This window comes from Antechinus flavipes, chromosome 1, assembly GCF_016432865.1.
Source record: "Antechinus flavipes isolate AdamAnt ecotype Samford, QLD, Australia chromosome 1, AdamAnt_v2, whole genome shotgun sequence".
NCBI classification, from domain to species: Eukaryota; Metazoa; Chordata; class Mammalia; order Dasyuromorphia; family Dasyuridae; genus Antechinus; species Antechinus flavipes.
In genome coordinates, this window is record NC_067398.1 from 714,483,682 (window position 1) to 714,502,532 (window position 18,851).

The window sequence follows — 18,851 nt, forward strand, 5'->3', positions numbered from 1 at the left end:
GTTGGGTTTTTGACTTTCTAAAAAATGAATCTAAAGTTTTTGTTTTATTTTATTTAATCTTTTTTATTACAAACCTATAAATAAGGAACAAAAAAACAAATAAAATTATAAAATTCAACGATTATATCATGATAAAAGAAAGTATTGGAAATTTTGACAAAATGATATTTTCTATATATTTAAACATTTTGCTGCTGTTATTTTTTATATAGTTGTAGCCTGGCATTCTCATTCTGTTTTCTTCATTATAAATTGTTTCCAATTGCTCCCTATTCCTTTATCGGCTTCTTGGTTGGTTTTTATGATGTTGTAATATTCCATTATATGAATATACCACAATGTTTCAGTCATTTCCCCAGTAGTTGGACATATAACTTGTTGCCAGTTTTTCACTATAACAAATAAAACAGCAGTAAATATTTTTGTACCAATAGACTGCTCTAGTCTTTTTAATAACATCTTTGGGATCATTGAAAGTGCCGAGCCTCTGCTCGATCTCCTTGTTTTATTACCCGGCTCTCATTGTGGCACTTTATGACTTCAACTCGGATACCAGAGAGCCGGGAAGAATGTTGCATTGTCACAAAGGCATTAGAAAGATCCATAATGAGTAATAAAGAGACTGGAGTCTATTATTCGTTTTAATGAAATATTTTATTAAAAATTTATCATTGTACCCCAGTATAACTAATTCCATTTTCTTGATAATTGTTAACAGGGCAAATTCATTTTAACCCATGATGGATCAGAACAGTCACTCCCGTTAAAGCTTCTCAAGGGCTTTTTGTTTTATGTTATCGCTCGGCATTATTTCATAGAGTTGTTTTCCAGATTTCTTTCTACCCTCACACTACTCAGTCTTACTTCCACTGCAGTCTTACAACATAATAATTTAATTTTACATTATTGTAAATTAATGTGGTTTTGTCTGTTTCCAATTTTTTATCCTATAATCCTGTTAAAATTGTAGAGTACTAGAATAGTCAGGCTTAAGAGGTTAGTATGTTCCTTATTGCTAGAGGCCTTTAGTATCACCTAGCTATGGATTAACCAGAAGGCTTTTGGAGTTCCTTCCAACTCTTGAGACTCTGTGATTTATGAATTAATGGATTTTTTAAAAATTGAATAAGCCTACAAATGTACTCTTGGGAAAATACACGATATAAATTCAGAAGAAAACTGTACAAGTTGTTGCTATGTTGTTAATCTTGGTTTTCCTGTGATGATTTATATGAACTGATGCAAAGTGAAATAAGCAGACTCAGAACATTGTGCACAGTTTACAGCAATATTGTTATGATCAGTTGTGAAAGACTTAGCTGTTCTAATTAATGCAGTGATCCAAGACAGTTTCAGAAGACTCATGATTTTAAAAAATGCTTATTCACCTCTAGTGAGAGAACTGGTGAACTGAGTGTAGATTGAAATGTGCTTTTTTCACTTTCTTTTTCTTGTTTGTTTGGTTTGTGGGTGGTGGTGGTGGTGGTGGTGGTTGCAATGTAGTTAATATGGAAATGTGTTTTGAATGAATTCACTTGTATAATTGATATCAAGTTGCTTGCCTTCTCTATAAGTTGGGAGAAGGGCTGGAGAAGGAGAGTATTAAATATTAAAAATTTTAAAGTTGAAAAAAGAATGTTAATAAAGAAAAAATGATTGGTTTTTAAAAATACAATTATAAACAGTTTGAATTTTAAAACTTGATTGGGGTTTGTCCCATATTTTGTTTTTGTATTTGCTTAGCCTTGGAAATTAAAGATATAGACTGTGAGATGTCAAGCAGATCTTAGTCTCAGATATTTTCAGTTCAAGCATTTCCAGGGGAAGGCCGCTAGAGTGGTCAAAGTTTGGGACTCCATTCCATACGAGGGTCAGTTATTGGAATTGGGGAATGCTTAACCTGGGAAAGAAAAGCTTAAAGGGAAACATGATATGATGGTTGTATTCAAGTTTTTTGGTCTCAAAGGGCATGAACTAGGAGCAATGGGTAGAATACCAGATTTAATCTTGTTATGAGGAACCATTTCCTAACAAGTGGAACTCTTCAAAATAGAATAGGAATCCAGGAGAGGCAGGCCGTCTGTCAGTGAGTGCCTGCTATGTGCCAGGCTCTGTGCTGAGTGCTGGGGATGCAAAGACAGAGATAGTCCTGCCAATCAACTGGGGTAGACAACAAGGAAACAGATATGTACAAACTCTATAGGATAAATAGGAAATAAATACCTGAGGCCAGACAACTGAGAGAAGTGGAAAGGCTTCTCGGAAGAGGTGGGATTTTAGCTGGAACTTAATGAAAGGGTTGGGAGGGCAGCTGGGGAGAATACCTGACCATGAGATGAAGATCTTGCTCGTGGAATAGCAGGAGGCTGGTGCCATTTCATCAAAGAGGACATGGGGGAAATGAATGTAAGAAGATTGGAAAAGATGCAAGGAGTCTGTGTTGTGAAGAGCTTTGAACACCGTACAGAGGATTTTGCTTTTAATGATTGGGAGCATTGGGCATTTATTGAGTTGGGGAGGTTGGAGTGTGCCATGGTTGGATCTGCATTTTTGGGAAATCACTTTAGTGTCTGAACAGAGGACGTCCTGAAATGGGGAGACCCTTGAGGCAGGCAGGTTCCCTGGCCAACTTGTAATAGTCCAGATGTGGGGTGATGAGGACCTACACCAAGGAATGGCTGAATTCCAGAGATGTTGTGAAGGTGAAAGTGCTGGACCTGAGTGGGCTTGGATCGGGGGAGGAGAGAGAGAGAGAGGAGTCAAGGGTGACTTCTGGGTTGGGAGCCCAAACAACCAGGAGGATGCTGATCCCCTTGAAGGTAATAGAAAAATTTGAGAGCAGGGAAAGCTCAGATTTGGACTGGCCATGGCCTGGGAGGTCTCGGTCTGTCTGAGGCAACACCCATTCAGTGCCTAAGGATGAAGTAAAAATTGAGACAGAAGATAGTTAGCAAGAGACAGAACCTAGCTCCCCTTTTCTGTGCCCAGCATTTACCCCAGGGCCTGTCGCATAGTAAGTGTTGCCAGAGCCTAGAATCAGGAAACCTGAGTTCAAATCCAGCTACAGACACTTGCCAGATGTGTGACTCTAAGCAAGTCACAGCATCCTGTTTGTCTTGGTTTTCTCATCTGTTAAATGAGCTGGAGAAGGACATGGCAAACCCTTCCAGGCTCCAGAAAATCCCAAATGGGGTCACAGAGTCAGACATGGCTGGGAAATGACCAACAGAGTAAGCACGACTAAGTGATGTGAACCTTCCAGGCATTGGGAATAAGAGGAGTCAGGGCCCCCAAGCAGGGCAGGAAAACACTGGAGAGGAGGTGGGCCTGGTGAGACGCTGTGACAGATCCCGGCCAGAGCGTTTCCCGACTGTGGAGGGAAGGAAGCACCAGACATCGTGGGCCCTGGCCAGCCCAGCCAGATCTGGAGGAGATTTTTCTGGCAGAAGAATCAGAGGCAGAGGTTGGGTGAATAGTGAAGTTGAGTGATAATTATGGCCTGAAGTTGACCCTTGGCAGTGGGAATAGAGGAGAGATAGAGGAAGGCTCTCTAACCCTTGGGGAGGAGAGGTGATGAGCAAGGAAGACCCAGAGGTAGCATCCTGGTTGTGTGCCGGGCGGGCCCAGGCCCTTTTATCCGTACCAGCAGTGGGGCTGGGTTTTCACTTCTACCACATGAGGACATTTTGTCAGCCCTGAAAAGTCTCTCACGTTCTGGGGGAGAGTTGAAATGATCATTTTACTTTCTATTCCATGTGTGGACATTTTGGGTAGCCTTAGCCACTGAATGCTGCAGTGATCTCAAGTGGAAATTGAGGGCTTTGTGGGGGATTTGTTTTGTTTTTTGAGGTGGGAGAAGAGGAGACTGATTAGGGCTCTGATTTTGGCCCTAGCTTTATTTTGCGTTAGAGATTTCAGTAAGACTTTGCTAGCAGTTGGCTCTGTGCTCAAATGGAGCGAGCTGCCTCAGAATATTGTGAGCTCTTCTTCATTAGCGTGTGCAAGAGGCCTTTGTCAGGTAATGATGTAGAGGGGACTCTCGCTTCAGCTACAGGCTGCACTAGGTGATCTCAAAGGACCCTTCCAGTTGGCTCTAGGAAAATGTTTTGGTAGACTTTCTTGAAATCTAGTGATAACTTTCTTTACTTTGATATTTTCCAAGCAATGCCATAATGATGTCCTTTTCTCCAAATCTGTGCTCTTCAACTATATTGCTTCCTGAACTTTTTCCAGTTGAATTGCTAACTGAGCTGAAATGCTGATTTCACCATTATCTGCCCTTCTGTTCTGTTTTAATAATAGATTCAGGATATTGCAATTGAAAAGGCCCCTTGGAGGACTCCATTTTAGAGAGGAAGAAGCTGGGGCTCAGAGCGGTTCAGGGGCTCCAGTCCAGATCCAGTGTTTTTTTGGAGATACCACTTTGTACCTCGCAGAATCACAACATCCTAGAATCTTGGAGCTGGGAGGGTCTGCAGAGACCTTCCTCCCCCTCCATTGACTGAAGCGCCAGGATTCACAGTTGGGCCTCCCCAGTCCCAGTCCAGCTTCCCTCCCACTGCGCTCTGCCCCCGCCCTCCTTCATCTTTTCTCTGCAGTTCTGTTTTCCTGACCTGGCTTGTCTTCTCCTAAGATTTTCTAACAGCATCATGATTCTTCTTTAATTCCTTCAGGATTTAAAAAAGCTGTTTAGATTCCATTCATTTCTCTGGTGATTTCATTATTTTTTGGAGAGGCAGAGCAGTCATTTTAGTTCTTCCTTTGATTCCTCCAGTATGTCTGTTATCTCCTTAATTTTTCATCCCTCAGGATTTCTTGTGTTATTTTTGGTGCTGCTTCTGTAATCCTGGTGGTAAACTTTCCTTCTGTTGTTTTACCTTATTATTTCTTTTCATCCATAATGATTTAAAAATTCTGAAGTTATTCAGCTGCCTCACTGTTTTTGCTGAATTTTAATTTCATGTGAGACTTTCTAGTGATTTCATTACTTTTCTTTGTTAATATTGTTTTGAGGAGAATCACGAAGACCCAGCTTCCCCCATGACTTCCTACTCTATCATCTCAGAAGTCCCTTTGGAGTTGTTTTAAAGAATTGAAGAAAAACATATTATTAGTCGGGAGAAAAGTACTGCAAACTTAAACTCTGACCAGAATTAGAATTTAACTGGAGTCATTTTGCAAGTGAATTTTTATGTTTTCCTTTCTTATCTAATTAGAGAGGAGAGTAGGCATCCAAAAAGATCCTGGGACAGTTACTGTCATCTATCTTCTATCCAGACAAGGGGGATGCCGAGAGTGCTTACCAAATGTTTATAAAACTGCTTATTGAATTAAAAGGTAGTAAAATAGCTAGAACACTAGACTTGGAGTTAGGAAGACCAGGTAGTAAAATAGCTAGAACACTAGACTTGGAGTTAGGAAGACCTGCGTTCAAATCTTGCCTCAGCCATTTGGCAATAGCCCTGTGCCATTAAAAATGTAATTTAAATTCTCCCCTTCAGTTTCCTTGTCTGAAAAGTGGGCATCTTAAAGACTTATGAAAATGTTAGCTATTATTATTACTACTACTAATTGCTACTAAAATTGAAGCATTATCCAGATCTGCTTCTAAATTTGCATTTAATTCATCATCCCCTCCACGTCTCTTTAATTTCCACAGCTTCTCGGTCCTTCTCAAATTTTATAAAAAAGGGAATTAAGACATTTTAAAGTCTCAGCTTTTATCCTACCACTGTGAAAAAGAGAGTTGTTGAAAGTATTCAATTCTTTTCGTAATAATTTTGAGACCACTCCGATTGCTCTTATGACGTTCCTTAACCCACTGACCAAAACAAAAAGTTATTTTATGTTAAAGCTCTGGTCAGATAAATATCTTCCTCACCAACACCAACCTTTGTATAGCACCTTGAAGTACTAGGCTGCCTGTGACATCTTTTTTTTTATTATTATACCTTTTATTTACAAGATATATATGCACGGGTAATTTTTCAGCATTGACAATTAATTTTTCCCTCCTTCCCCCCCATTCCCTCAAAACATCTCAGAAGTTTATCTGTAGTTTTGAGTTGCATTGTCTTCGGATTTCCCTGTATTTACATTATTGTCATTGTGTAAATGATTCTTTTGGTTCTGCTTTCTCTATCTGCTCCACTTCCCATAAGTCTTCTGGTGGTTCTCTGAGGTATTCGGAATTCTGGGGGGGGAGGGGGATATTGGAACAAAGGAGGAGCTTTTGGGTGCCTCACACGTTTATATTATATCATGGTTGGACCCTTGGCTGTTCTCCCATTCTCTGACTCCCAGAAGAGGGGATTTGGGTTTGGTGCAGTTCCTACATAACTAATTAACTCATTAACCTCACTTTCCTTCACCAAAAAAGAAAGGACAAAAAAACAAGAACTGAGGCTTGTTTTCAAGGGGTTGGCCTTGAAGAGAAATTGGCCAAAGGCTTATTAATTCAGAAGTGTCTTCTTCACACCACAGGCCAGGGATGGGATGTCAATGCGGGTTCCAAAGACCCTTCCAGGCACTTCCATTACACAATTCTTCCTCTCCCTAAGGGGCATGTGGGGAGCTACATCAATAACGATCTCATTGGCTAGTTTCTCTTTTAGAAAAAAACTTTATGTGAGATATTTCTCAGTCTAAGTGCCTATTAATCCTTTTCATTTTCTAGGGCCTTAGCCTTTGTTCTTAATTTTTATACACTTTCTTAAGAGAAAAGGCTTAAGTAAAGGAAAAAGGATTTTTTATTTCCTCAAAAATTTGATTAAATACTGATATTTATTTCTTAACATTTTCAGTTCAACTCAAAAAGAGGTTTTTAACATGATTTTCCCCATAGGAGGCTCAAGAAGAGTAGAGAGGGTCTGGAAAAGCCAGTGAGTCAGAGGGAAAATTGATGAGGAACTAGAAGGGTTGCCTTGCTCTACTGAGGGTCCAGGGGAGATTAGGTGATAGATTCCTAATAGACCCATTCAGTGGGTCTCTGCTCATCAGCACATGAGTGGGAGGGAAGGGAAGAGGGAGCCTATTCCTGGGCTGGCTTTTGTGAAGCTTGTTGGCAGTAGGATGAGGGAGGAAGGAGGCAAAGGAGATAGGTAGAACTGCCCTGAGAGGACAGTGTAGTTAGTGCAGGAAGAGATGGAGAGGACCAGGGTCAGGATGCCTCAGCTGAGCCCTCAGCTTTTCATGGGAAAGCTGCAAGAGCCACAGATAGAAAGGGGCGGGTGTTTGGGGAGGATGCATACCCCTCTCTCTCTCTCTCTCTCTCTCACACACACACACACACACATATCATCATCATCATCAATCTCTGAGTGTGTGTATTTAAAAGCTTGTAGCACAGCAAGTGGTTTGAAAGGCCAGAATTTTAATTTGCAGCATTTTAAGATATCTGTAATAGAGTTCATGCTTGTTGATTTTTTTTTGCTCTCAGGATATTTTTTCTATTTGGGACATTGAGATCTAGGTTTTCTTCAAGGTATTTTTAGAAAGAGGAAATCAGTATGTGTCACAAAGGGGGAAATATACAACTTAAGGCTTAATTAAGCAATTAGAATTTTCATAAGGCAGATAATAAATTCTTGCTTTATTGCAATCATTGCTTTGAAAGCTGCACTGCTCTGAAGAGAGATCTCCTCATCATTATCATCAACATTCACAGCAACAACAAACAGTTGTGAAATGTCTGGAGTGGGGAGCGTTCACTGGGTTCCAAGGAGATTTTAAATTCTAGAATCTAAAATGTAGTTAGTTCTTAACTTTAAAGAGTTTATATTTTAAAGGAAAGGTGGCACTTTATGTGCATGTCTGTATAGAACACGTACCAAGATGTGTGTGAGAGACAGGAACATAAGGACACACACAGAAGAGAAAGAGAGAGAAAGGAGAAGGGAGAGAAATCCTGATTCTAGCAGGAGGCAGCTGCAGGGGAGTGGTGGGTTAAGGATTTGGAATTAATTGGGGAGTGTTCGGCTGCATCTTACAAATCATAGATAACAGAATTTTATGGCTGGAACCGCCTCAAGATGATCTAATTCAGGTCTCTCATGTTGCCGATCAGAGCTCTGGCCCAGCCAAGCCGGGATTCTCGCCAAGGTCCCGCGGTGCCTCACCAGCCAGCAGCTCCTAAACAATGGGAGGATGCGTGGCAGTGGGAAAGGGCCCTTCTTTTCAATCAATGCCTCGGATCCTGGCTTAGGGAGCTCGGGACAAGAAAGGCAGCTCCCATCTTCCTCCTGCACAGACTGGCCCATGCCCCTCTGCTCCAGCCTTTCAGCACTTTGGTACCACAGGATAAATCCCAAACCCTCGAGCCTGTTACTCTCTTTGTCTTCCAGCCTTATCTTGGGCCCCGTGTGCCCCTCATCCTTTGCTCTGGCTAGACTCGGATTCTCCATCTCTCCCACACACGGTGCTTTCTTTCCTTGAGTCACATCATTCCCTATCCATCCATTGCCCTCCCTTCAGCCATCCTTCGGGGCCTAGCTCAAGTGGTCCCTTTCTTCAGCTTTTCCCCCTCTCAGATAGAAGGGAGCTTGCCTTCCTGAGGCCATTTGTATCTTTTATAGCCTATTCTGAATGATAATTTTATACATCCTTTATGTACCTACATATTGTGCATTATAGTTATATGTATGCATGTGATATATTAGGCACGTGAGTAGTATATGGAGCATTTCACTGAGAACTGTGTAGATAATGAATGTGAATAAATATTTGACTAAATTAAAATTGTGTATATGTATGTGTTCTAAAGGAATATATGTATACATAAATCTATTATACAGGTTATAAATATTCTTCTATATGCATATATGTATCCACATGCAGAATTTCAACTCAACTATATATCATAAATGTTACTTTTTGATAGTAACACAAGACATTAGGTCTGACTCATGGGAGCTCTGGACATGGAGGAGAAAAAAGTGTTTCTTGTAGCTGAGACTATGTTAAATCACTCAGGTCTCTGAGTAAGCAGGTAGAGAGAAGAAGGGTATTTAAGAATCATGTTGCTTAGTTTGGGGGGAAAGTGATTTATAAAAAACATCTCTGTCAGAGGCCAGCAGTAGGAAAAAGGTAAAGGAGAGAAGTGAAGGCTTAGCCCCTGTGAATCATGGGGAGTCACTAGTGCTAGTCGTGTGGAACAGAAAATCGGCCCTTTCATCTGTATTCCAGAGCCGGAATGACAGGGGACCAGATTTTATCACAAAGGAAACAAATGGAAGTCCCCTTGATGTCGGGCTCTCTGGTGAAGACTCTCTTTGCTGGGAGACTCTCATTGGAGAATCCCCTGCTCTCCTTCGCTGGGGGCACTGATGGAGGCCAGAGAGGCAGCCCAGCGTGGCCCCCGAGAGAGAGGGAGAGCCAGACCTCTCCCCTGGAGAAGGGCAGCGTGAGATAAGCGTTCGCACTTGCCGCCTCCGCTCCCAGCCCTTGCAAAGCAGCAAGATCATTCTGTAACCTTTCCTGTGGTGTTTAACTTGTATCCGATGGTACTTGACATCTGTTTTTACTGTACTTTTTAAAATGAGCAAATCATGTATGTTATTGGGATATTACAGTTTTAAAGTAAAATGGGAAGCACAGATGGCAGAAAGTATTTGGAGTCGGAACATCTGGGTTCAAATCCTGCCTGGGTGACCTTGAGTAGCTAACCTTTGTGGGCCTCAGTTCTTTTATTTGTAAAATTGGGGGGGGGGATATTTATTAGATCACTTCTGAATTCCTTTCCAGCTTTAAATGTCACATGATTGTTCCCCTTGAATTCCAGCTGTCCTGAGTTTCTCTGGTTTGCTAAGTGGGTGAGATCTCAGCCGAACTTGGGGATGCCCGGGGAATGACATACATGGGTTCCTTTTGTCAGGAATATGGGGAACTGAGCTGACCTTTAATCAGGTCTGTGACAAAGCCCCGGCTGGTGAGGGAGTGTTCACCAGGCTCGGGCTGCAGAGAAGCCACGGGTTCGGGCACATTGCCATGATCCGGTTAAGGCTTTTTGGCCAGGCTGGGCAGGTCTGGCGGCCTCTGAGAAGGCTGTTCTTTGGCTGGCAAGGGCATTTACTCACACTGCTGGGCGTAGTACCCATTGTGGTGGAGCCGAGTGGGGTTGGAGGCTGCAGAGGTAGCGGCTCCTTGTACCAGACCCTGGAGCTTGGATGCAGCAGCTGGCTCAAGCTGGCTAGCTGTGGATGCCCCCTTCGTTCCCTTCTCTTTTCCCTCCATGCTCATTGATTTAATCCTGTCCCATGGATCAGTGGACCCATTTTCCTACAGCAGAGACAGATCCTTGGTCCTGGTGTCCTGTACCAGTCACCCAATACAGCCTCCACAGGGATGGGCAGCAGCTCTTGGGGGTGGCCCACTTGTCTAGCTTCTGTACTCGGATCTCAGGGTGGATCTCAGGGTGGATCTCAGAGCTGAAACTGCAGCGTGCTCAAATAATGTCGGGCATGACGACCGAGCCAGAGACCGAGCTGGAGACTGAGCCCTAAGAACCACAGCTGGAGGCTCTGCTCCCAAGGGGCCTGTCCCCCAGCCCTGTCTCCATATTGGGGGCAGTTGTGTGTTTCCTTGGGGTTTCTGGCTTCTGGGCCACACCAGGCCCTTCTCCCCTCTGGAGTGTGTATCCCAGATGCCGCCCCAACCGCCCCTCAAGCTCTTAGCTCAGGTATCAGCTCTTTCAGCCCTTTTGTTACTTCCCAGGTGTTTCAGTGTTCCCCCCACCCCAAGGCATCGGCCTTTGTTTGGTTTATAGCCTGTATTTACCCTTCTGAACATATGGTGCTATTGGGGCAGCGAGGGAGGAGGAACACCGAGCGAGGAGTCAGCCTCGGAGCCTTCTTCACCACGGGACCCCTGCCATGCCCCTTGGCTTCTGCCTGCCTCAGTTTCCTCATCAAGGCAGCTCTGCAGATGGGGCATTTATTTACCTGGCAACCATTTTTGACCCTGTGTAATAACAATAGCTGGGATCGATGTAGCCCTCCAACATTGCAGCTCCCCCTCTGCCTTCCATCAGTTCATCCTCACAGTAGGTGCTAATTTTCTAGATCTCCATTTTACAAATGAGAAAATTGAGGTTCAGAAAGACTCAGTGTCTGAGAGAAGATTGGGAGCCAGGCCTTCATGATTTAAATCTAGGTCACTGTCCTCCATTCCGCGGTGATGTCTCCTTATCAGACACAGGTTAGAGTCTGGCTTCTGAGGCTTCATGCTTTCTCTGATCTGTCAGACACCACTGGCGGGGAGCAGAGTTGTACAATAGGTTGAGTTGTCTGAAGTTAATTTTATACGACTCATATAAAGGGGACAAATGTAGGGTAAAGATGGAGGCTTTTGGACACGACCAGTGCAGAACTTTGTTTTGCTTGATTATGCATATCTGTTACTAGGGAGTTATGTATTTTTTTTCAGTGGGGAGGAGGCAGGTCAGAGGAAGATGAGAGAAAGAGAAGGTGGATTTTCATTCATTTTTTTTAAAAGGATATACAGCGGTGTTTAGGGACTTACATAACAACCTCTTTCTGATGTCTCATTTTTTAAAAATTTAAATTCAGTTCTTATTTTTTCAGTCATTGAAAATCTGTCTTTTGTCCCTCTCCCTCTCACCTCTCCCCTGCTGAAAAATAAAGAAAAATGAAATCCCTATTGTAAACATATAGGGTTGAGCAAAATGAATTCCTCCATTGGCTGTGTCTAAAAGAAAATGTCTCCCTGTGCCCTTTGGCTCCAAACCCTCACTGTCAAGGATCAGTGTAGCCTTGAAATCTCGTAGCCTTAATCCTCAGGAATTGTGAGGATATTGGTCAGGGTTCTAAAGGCTGTTTGGTGATTAGAGTATACATTGTTCTCTGTGGTCTGCTCACTTCCCTGGACATCAGAGCCTCATGTGGCATGGAGATGACTTTCCAAAAATATAAAATGTCCTAGAGCTAGTCTGTGGTAGGCAAGGAGACATTCCAAAGAGCTTGTGTCATTTGGGTGGGGAGAAGGAGGAGAGTGTTGGAGTTAAGTGACTTGCCTAAGGTCACACAGCTATTTAATGTCAGAGGCCCAATTGGAACTCAGGTTCTCCTGACTTCATGTTCTATATACTGGATATCTAGCTCCTCTGAGCCTGTATAATTTTAAGTTTCTAAAATTGATGCCTTTTGTTTTTATGTCGATTATTTCTTTTTTCTTTGTGACGGTTAAAAGTTTGCTTTTATTTGCAGAAATAATTTATGTGATGATCTGTATGTCAATTATTGCTAAACATATACCTCCCCTTCAACACACCAAGCTTTGCTTTGCAACAAAGTTTAAAAAAGGAAAATAAAACAGTTTAACAAACTCAGAGCATAGCACTCGTTGAGTTCAAGAAATATATGTAATCTTCCTTCCCCATGTTTACTTACCTCTCTAAAGAAAGGCAGAAACACCTTTTCTCACTTCTTCTCTGGGGCTACACTTGATTATTAGAATCATCAATAATATTTCCTCTCACTTTTTCTACTCCCTCTTCCCTCTGGCTCCAACCTCATCATTTAACTGAATTTGTTCTGTTCAGAGTTACCAGCAGTCTCTTATTTGCTGGTTTAATGGCCTTTTTCCTCAATCTTCATCCTTCTTGATTTGTCTGTGGCCTGGCTGCCATTTTGGCATTTTGGTGACTCGGTGTCTCGATTTTCAGGACACCGGCTCTCCCAGTTCTCAATCGGTCCATTTCTGTTCCTTTTGTTGGCTGGTCAGCTGGCTCAAGCTGGCTAGCTGTGGATGCCCCCTTCGTTCCCTTCTCTTTTCCCTCTATGCTCATTGATTTAGTCCTCTCCCATAGATCAGTTATCTCTGTGTAGCCGATACTCATTTCTCCAGCCCTTGCCTCTTTCCTGAGCTCTGCCTGCTTATTAGGTGTCCAATTGGTTGTCCAGTACACAAATAGAACTCATTATCTTCCCCCTCGAGCCCTTCCCTCTTCTGACCTTTCCTGTTATTGTTGAGGGTACCAGCATCCTCTCACTCTCTCAGAACCATCCTCGGCTTCTCACCCTCATAGCCCAGTCAATCACTTGACAAGTCCTGGTTTTTTCCCTTCATAAAATCTCCTCTTTGTGCCTCCTTTATCTCCTCTGGCTCTGTCAGTTAAATGGGCCTTAATCTCCCTCCTCTTCCCCCTCTCCTGGACCACTTCAGTCGTTTGCTGCCTCCAGGGCTTTCCTGCCCAGGTCATCCTCTAAGCTTCTCACAGTGGAGTTCTGAGCATGCTGCCGGAAGACATCCCTAGAAAGTGGACCTGGCACTTCCCCTTTCTACCAGTCCAGTTGGCCCCCTTGGAGTTCCCCCCCTTAGAAGTGGCTGAACCAAAAACCATTGCTGGAATCAATCTGAGCCATGGCTAGGCAAAAAATTTCCTGCTGCCAAAATTCTGGGACTTGGCCTTACCAGGACTCCTGGTCTTCATGTCCCAGCCGCAGAGGTTGAGCGCAAGGATGGTCACTTAGAAATAGGATTAAGCAGGGGCTGGGTGGGGGGTGGGGGGAGAACTTGCTGAGAAATTGTGGGAAGGCAGGTTAAGGTGAGCAATTAGAGCTGGCCCCTGAAGATGTCGTTGAGGGCCTGTGGAAACCAGATCCCCTCCTGGCCTCTGGTGTCCGAGGGAGATTGAAAAGACTTAGAAGGTGACCTAGAGAAATCCTCCGAACATCAGAATTGTACAGGAAGAGGAGAGGGGGCACAGGGAGGGAGAGTCAGGATCTTGGCCTGTTGGAAGAAATGTTTGTTATTGGCTAGCCCCGGTTACTGACAGATTGTAATGTCTCTGTAACCTTCACCATTTATTTCAGCTAATCTCAGTGCCACGCTGTTATCACTCTCTTTAATTGCTGAGTAAATTGGATTTCTGTCACTTAGGGGAATCTTGGTTGGTTAAAGGGGAGAAGGGATTTTTCCTTTCTGACAGGCCGGAGGCGCTCTGATTATCCTGGTGGCTTGGGAAGGTCCACGTGTGGGACTCAGCAGGGCCCTCTCAGTGGTCATAGGGAGCACGGGGCTCTTGAAAATAAGGCAAGCTTGTCTCCTAGTGATCCGGTGTTGAGAGTGGGTGCTAGATCTGCTGCTTTCATCCCTTTGCTTTTTTCATTGCTTTTCTGAAGTAGATCCTAAAAAGGACCAAGATGAGTGTCTAAATTCTTGTCGATTGGTTGACAGTCCTTGGTTGAGAAGCTTCCTATCTGGGTCAGGGAGATGATAGTTCCTGTATCTGGGTTTTTTATATTTTATTGTCAAGTTCAGTCACATACACAGAGCAGTCAATGGAGGAGAACTTCATTAATATAGAATTCAAACTCCCAAGTTAGGAAATTAAAATTCCCTTAGTAACTCTAGTTTAGCATTGTTAGCATGTTTTGCATGTTCTGTCACCAACATCTGTCCTAATAAGCAGGTATTAACCAGGCTGCACACCATGGATGGGAGGCCATGCAGTAACTTAGTTTGGGGAAGTTCCCTCTTGCGCTTTTTCGGCCCTGGAGATTTACCTTCTCCAGAGTTCATGGTTTAATGTTGGGATTCTCTTGTTAAATAGCTAATCATTTATAAGCAATATTCTGGGTTCAGACTTAAAATCGTGTTAGGAAGAAAACATTCCAAAATTCATGTGGGTATTTTCCCAAAAAATAAATGTCATTTTAATAAAGTTTGTATCCTGGGATGAAAGTGTACTGAGACCTGGAAAGACCCTTAGCTTGATGGGAAAACAGGTGTTCCCATAACTGTCACTGAAAATTTGATTTAAGACCTCATGGAAATTCATTTTTGTGCTGCACTGCTTTATTTAAATCACTCTTACAGCCCAAGGTCTTTGGAGCCAGGGAATAGGCCAAAGGGCCTGCAATGGTGGCTCCTCCCCCACTTCTCCCTGGGGAGCTGGCTTTTCTCCTGCCTCTGGCTGCCTGGTTGGAAGTGCAGGGCTGGCACCTGGCTTTCTGAGCAGCATCGACACGAGCAAGCATTTGTTAAGCACCTACGATGGCCGAGCTCCCGAGGAGCTCCCCATCTAATGAAAGCAGCTCAGCACTTGAGTTGTGTTATTTGGGGTTTTTAAAGAACATTTTTCATTTTTGCTTATGATTTCAAGCATCCATTATCCCCTATCCCTTTCTGGATGATGCTGGGAAGCTGAGGGCACTCTCTTGCAGTGATTACCATTAAGCATCCTCAGGCCTTCGTATCTAGAGGGCCAAATAGCCCTGCATTATAGCCTCGCCCCTCCCAGGGGGCTGCACTCGGACTGCAATCACAGGTTCCCATCACGTACGTGAGGCTTCCCCAGGAGGCTCTTACTCTCGCTTTGGAATCTTGGAGGCAGAAGTAGCCCCCAGCAGCCATCTGGCAGGTTGGACCCCAGGGCATTTCTCCTGGAGGATCCTGGGGCTGTGACCCTGGCTGATTTAACCAGGTTAGCCACAAGGGGGTAGCAGTGACCAAAGCTGAGGAGGGAGGGAGTCACCTGAATGCGGGCAGGCACCAAGATGCCAGCCTTCCAGGTGGCAGGAAGGCCCGGGAACAGATCTGGCCCGGGAGCTTTTGTTTCAAGAAGAAAACAAAACACAATCTCGGTTTCTTGAGATTTCGGAACTGGGCAAGACACTACTTGCTTCTTATTCTGTTTTCCTCATCTGCACAGGAGCTCTTTCAGGTCGTGCTCCCCTTCAGATCTCTCTCAGGCCTTTGCTTTGAACCTTTCTCATTCACCTCCTTAGAGAGTGCCATTGTGTATTATCAGTATTTGTGTCTGATTTCTCCCTCCAGGAGAGTGGTTCCTTGAGGACAGAGACTATATTTTATCTGAATTTTATTTTTTGTGCCATTCTGGACATTGCAATAAATTGTTTAGATGCTTGTCTTTTATTGTTGTGCGAGTCTCTGTTTTCTTACCTTCCACATGGAATACTTATTAAGTTCCTATTATGGTACTAATAAAGTTGAAACAAAATAATAAAACCAGTGGTTAAAACCTGTTATTCAATTCTGCCTTTTTATTTCCTCTTGATCACAAGGCAGAATAATGATTTTTAAAAATATTGAACTGTCTCTGAACCGCATTAGACTCCTCTGAAGGTTTGTTGTTCTTAGCACCTCTGAAAAGAGTGTGATCTGCCCCGAGATGTCCCCGAAAGATGCTCAGAGTCATTAAGCTTCAGATGAGGTTTGCCACCCTAGCAGAGCCCACTCCCTTTGCTCGGTATTCATGGGAAAGTTCATTTTAGGTTCTGGGTCCATCAGCCCTCTTCTTGGGTGCTCTGTAATTTGAAAGCCTGAAGTTGAAAAGTGAAAGGACATGCTAAGTGAAATGAGCAGAACCAGGAGATCATTATATACCTCAACAATGATACTGTCTGAGGATGTATTCTGATGGAAGTGGATCTCTTTGATAAAGAGAGCCTTAATTGATCAAAGATGGACAGAAGCAGCTACACCCAAAGAAAGAACACTGGGAAATGAATATAATAAACTGCTTGCATTTTTGTTTTTCTTCCCGGGTTATTTCTACCTTCTGAATCCAATTCTCCCTGTGCAACAAGAGAACTGTTCGGTTCTGCACACATACATTGTATCTAGGATATACTGCAACCCATTCAACATGTAAAGGACTGCTTGCCATCTGGGGGAAGGGGTGGAGGGAGGGAGGGGAAAAATCGGAACTGAAGTGAATGCAAGGGATAATGCTGTAAAAAAATTACCCTGGCATGCGTTCTGTCAATAAAAAGTTATTAAAAAAAAAAAGTGAAAGGACAGAGAAAAGAATGGATCATTTCAATGTTCTCTGCTCTTGTTCCATCGTAGATGAAATGGAAGGGGAAGGACCTGTTTGACCTGGTGTGCCGAACTCTGGGACTACGGGAAACCTGGTTCTTTGGACTGCAGTACACAATCAAGGACACCGTGGCCTGGCTCAAAATGGACAAAAAGGTTGGGCCCTCACCTTGGCCTGGGGGGAACCAAAGGGCTGCTTTTATCCTGAGCATGGACCCACTTATATTGAGCTGGCAGATCCATGTTATTTGTACCCACCCGGAGACAGGATAGCAGAAGCCGGTCTCCTTGAAGATTCTCAGGTTTTCCCTACTTACAGGCAAGATGACATTCCTGTCAGCCCCATTTATTTATCCAGTATGGCTCAGCTGCTTCTGACTGACTTTATCCCCTTTGATTGATCGAGCCATCGGTCTGCCTTTGTAAACATAACTTGCTAATTCTTTTCCATGTGCAGTTTGTGTGTTTAAAAGGCTGTCAGAGCTTCTGCCAGGATTTTAAGTTTTATATGCTTTTGACTAATCCCTCTGTCCCACCTTGAATTCAGATCATCATGCAAGGGAAGAGAGTTCCCTTGACGCCATTTCCGTGTTAGGCTTCCTGGGACAGGAGAAATTGTGTTTCTTCAGCAGTTTGGACACGGATCTCATGTTTACATTGCAAACTCTTCAAAAATGGGTGCTAATTATGTGTCTAACAAACTGTGGAAGCCTTTTCTCATTTCCTTTCAGTCTTAACATCTACACTGTATGTGTGAATGTGTACACTTATTAATGTGACTTGACAGATTGGAATCCCTTGCAGTTCTAAACACAGCAAGACCAAGTTCACAGCAAGGACTCTTGGAAGCCGGCCGACACGAGCGGCAGGGCCCTGATCTGGGTTTGTTTTTAATCGAGGCAATTCTACGTGGAGTTTGAGCAGGAGCATCGTATACCCAAAAAACTGTGGAACTTTTTGTGATTCTAAACAAAATGAGTTTGAATTATGTCTGACTGCTAGGAAAATTGATGATGGATTGAGGGCATAAGGAGCTATAAAATATACTGCTCAGAGGAAATAAATCATGACATGTTAACAGAATGTTGTAGCATCCAGGTTGACATGTTTGTGCCCCAAATTCAAATGCATTCTGGGTAGCAGATGCTTGACATTAGGGGAGATAGTGAATGGAGTTGCCAGATTGGCCAAGGGTTCCCAGACTAAGGTCCACAGGCCTCCAATGTTCCTGGAAGCATCTCAGGAGTTGGTTCCAAAAACAGTGACCAGGTTTTTTTCTGCTCTGCCCATCACCTCTGTGTTCCATTCCAGTACGTGGTCCAAGGTTGGACAAGAGGAGAAAACAGTGACCAAGGGACTTGACAGACCCTTGACATAGGACAACGAGTAGCCCGGACAAGACCCAGTCACAAACTGGCAGGAGGATGGGCATAGTTTTTGACCTTAAAGACAACTCCTTTACTTTAATCTAAACAAAAGTGATTCCCTGCCTTCTAGAACAAAAAGCAGCATCCTTGGGGGTGTCGTTTATTCATTTAGCTCCATAACAGCACTGTGAAGTGTACCTCTATAGCAGTTAGCTCTGGGTTGTGTGTCCTAGTAGGTCACTGAGGCTGGGAGGCAGAGGGCCCCATGCATGAAGGGAATGGTATGGGCAGGCTCTCATCTCGTTAACCCTTTGCCCTGTAATTTTTCAGGTGCTGGATCATGATGTTTCAAAGGAAGAGCCGGTCACCTTTCATTTCCTGGCCAAATTTTATCCAGAGAATGCAGAGGAGGAGCTGGTGCAGGAGATCACTCAGCACTTATTCTTCCTCCAGGTATCCCAGGATATCCCTGCTGTCCCCTTGACCTCTGAGGTGAATGCCTCAAATGCAGGGTTTGGTTTAGAGATTTCCACTAGGGTTTTATGGACAGCCTGACTTACTGCAAAAACGCCTGCCCCAGAAAATCACAAGTCATGGCCTGCAGCTCCACACAGGGAGAGGCTTGAGAGGAGAGCCACAGGATTCAGGGCTTGAAAGGACCTTTGGAGGTCATCCAGCCCATCC

At 43.7% G+C, this 18,851-nt stretch overlaps 1 protein-coding gene across 2 annotated transcripts in view; it reads left to right on the top strand.

Moving 5' to 3' along the window:
• The window catches only part of NF2 (NF2, moesin-ezrin-radixin like (MERLIN) tumor suppressor), a 101,444-nt gene that overhangs the window by 16,065 nt on the left and 66,528 nt on the right, over positions 1-18,851 (top strand). For both annotated transcript variants that reach the window (XM_051973078.1, XM_051973077.1), the window contains exons 2-3: positions 16,831-16,956; positions 18,498-18,620. In XM_051973078.1, coding sequence (XP_051829038.1) covers positions 16,831-16,956; positions 18,498-18,620 — 249 coding nt within the window. The remainder of the gene's footprint in view (positions 1-16,830; positions 16,957-18,497; positions 18,621-18,851) is intronic.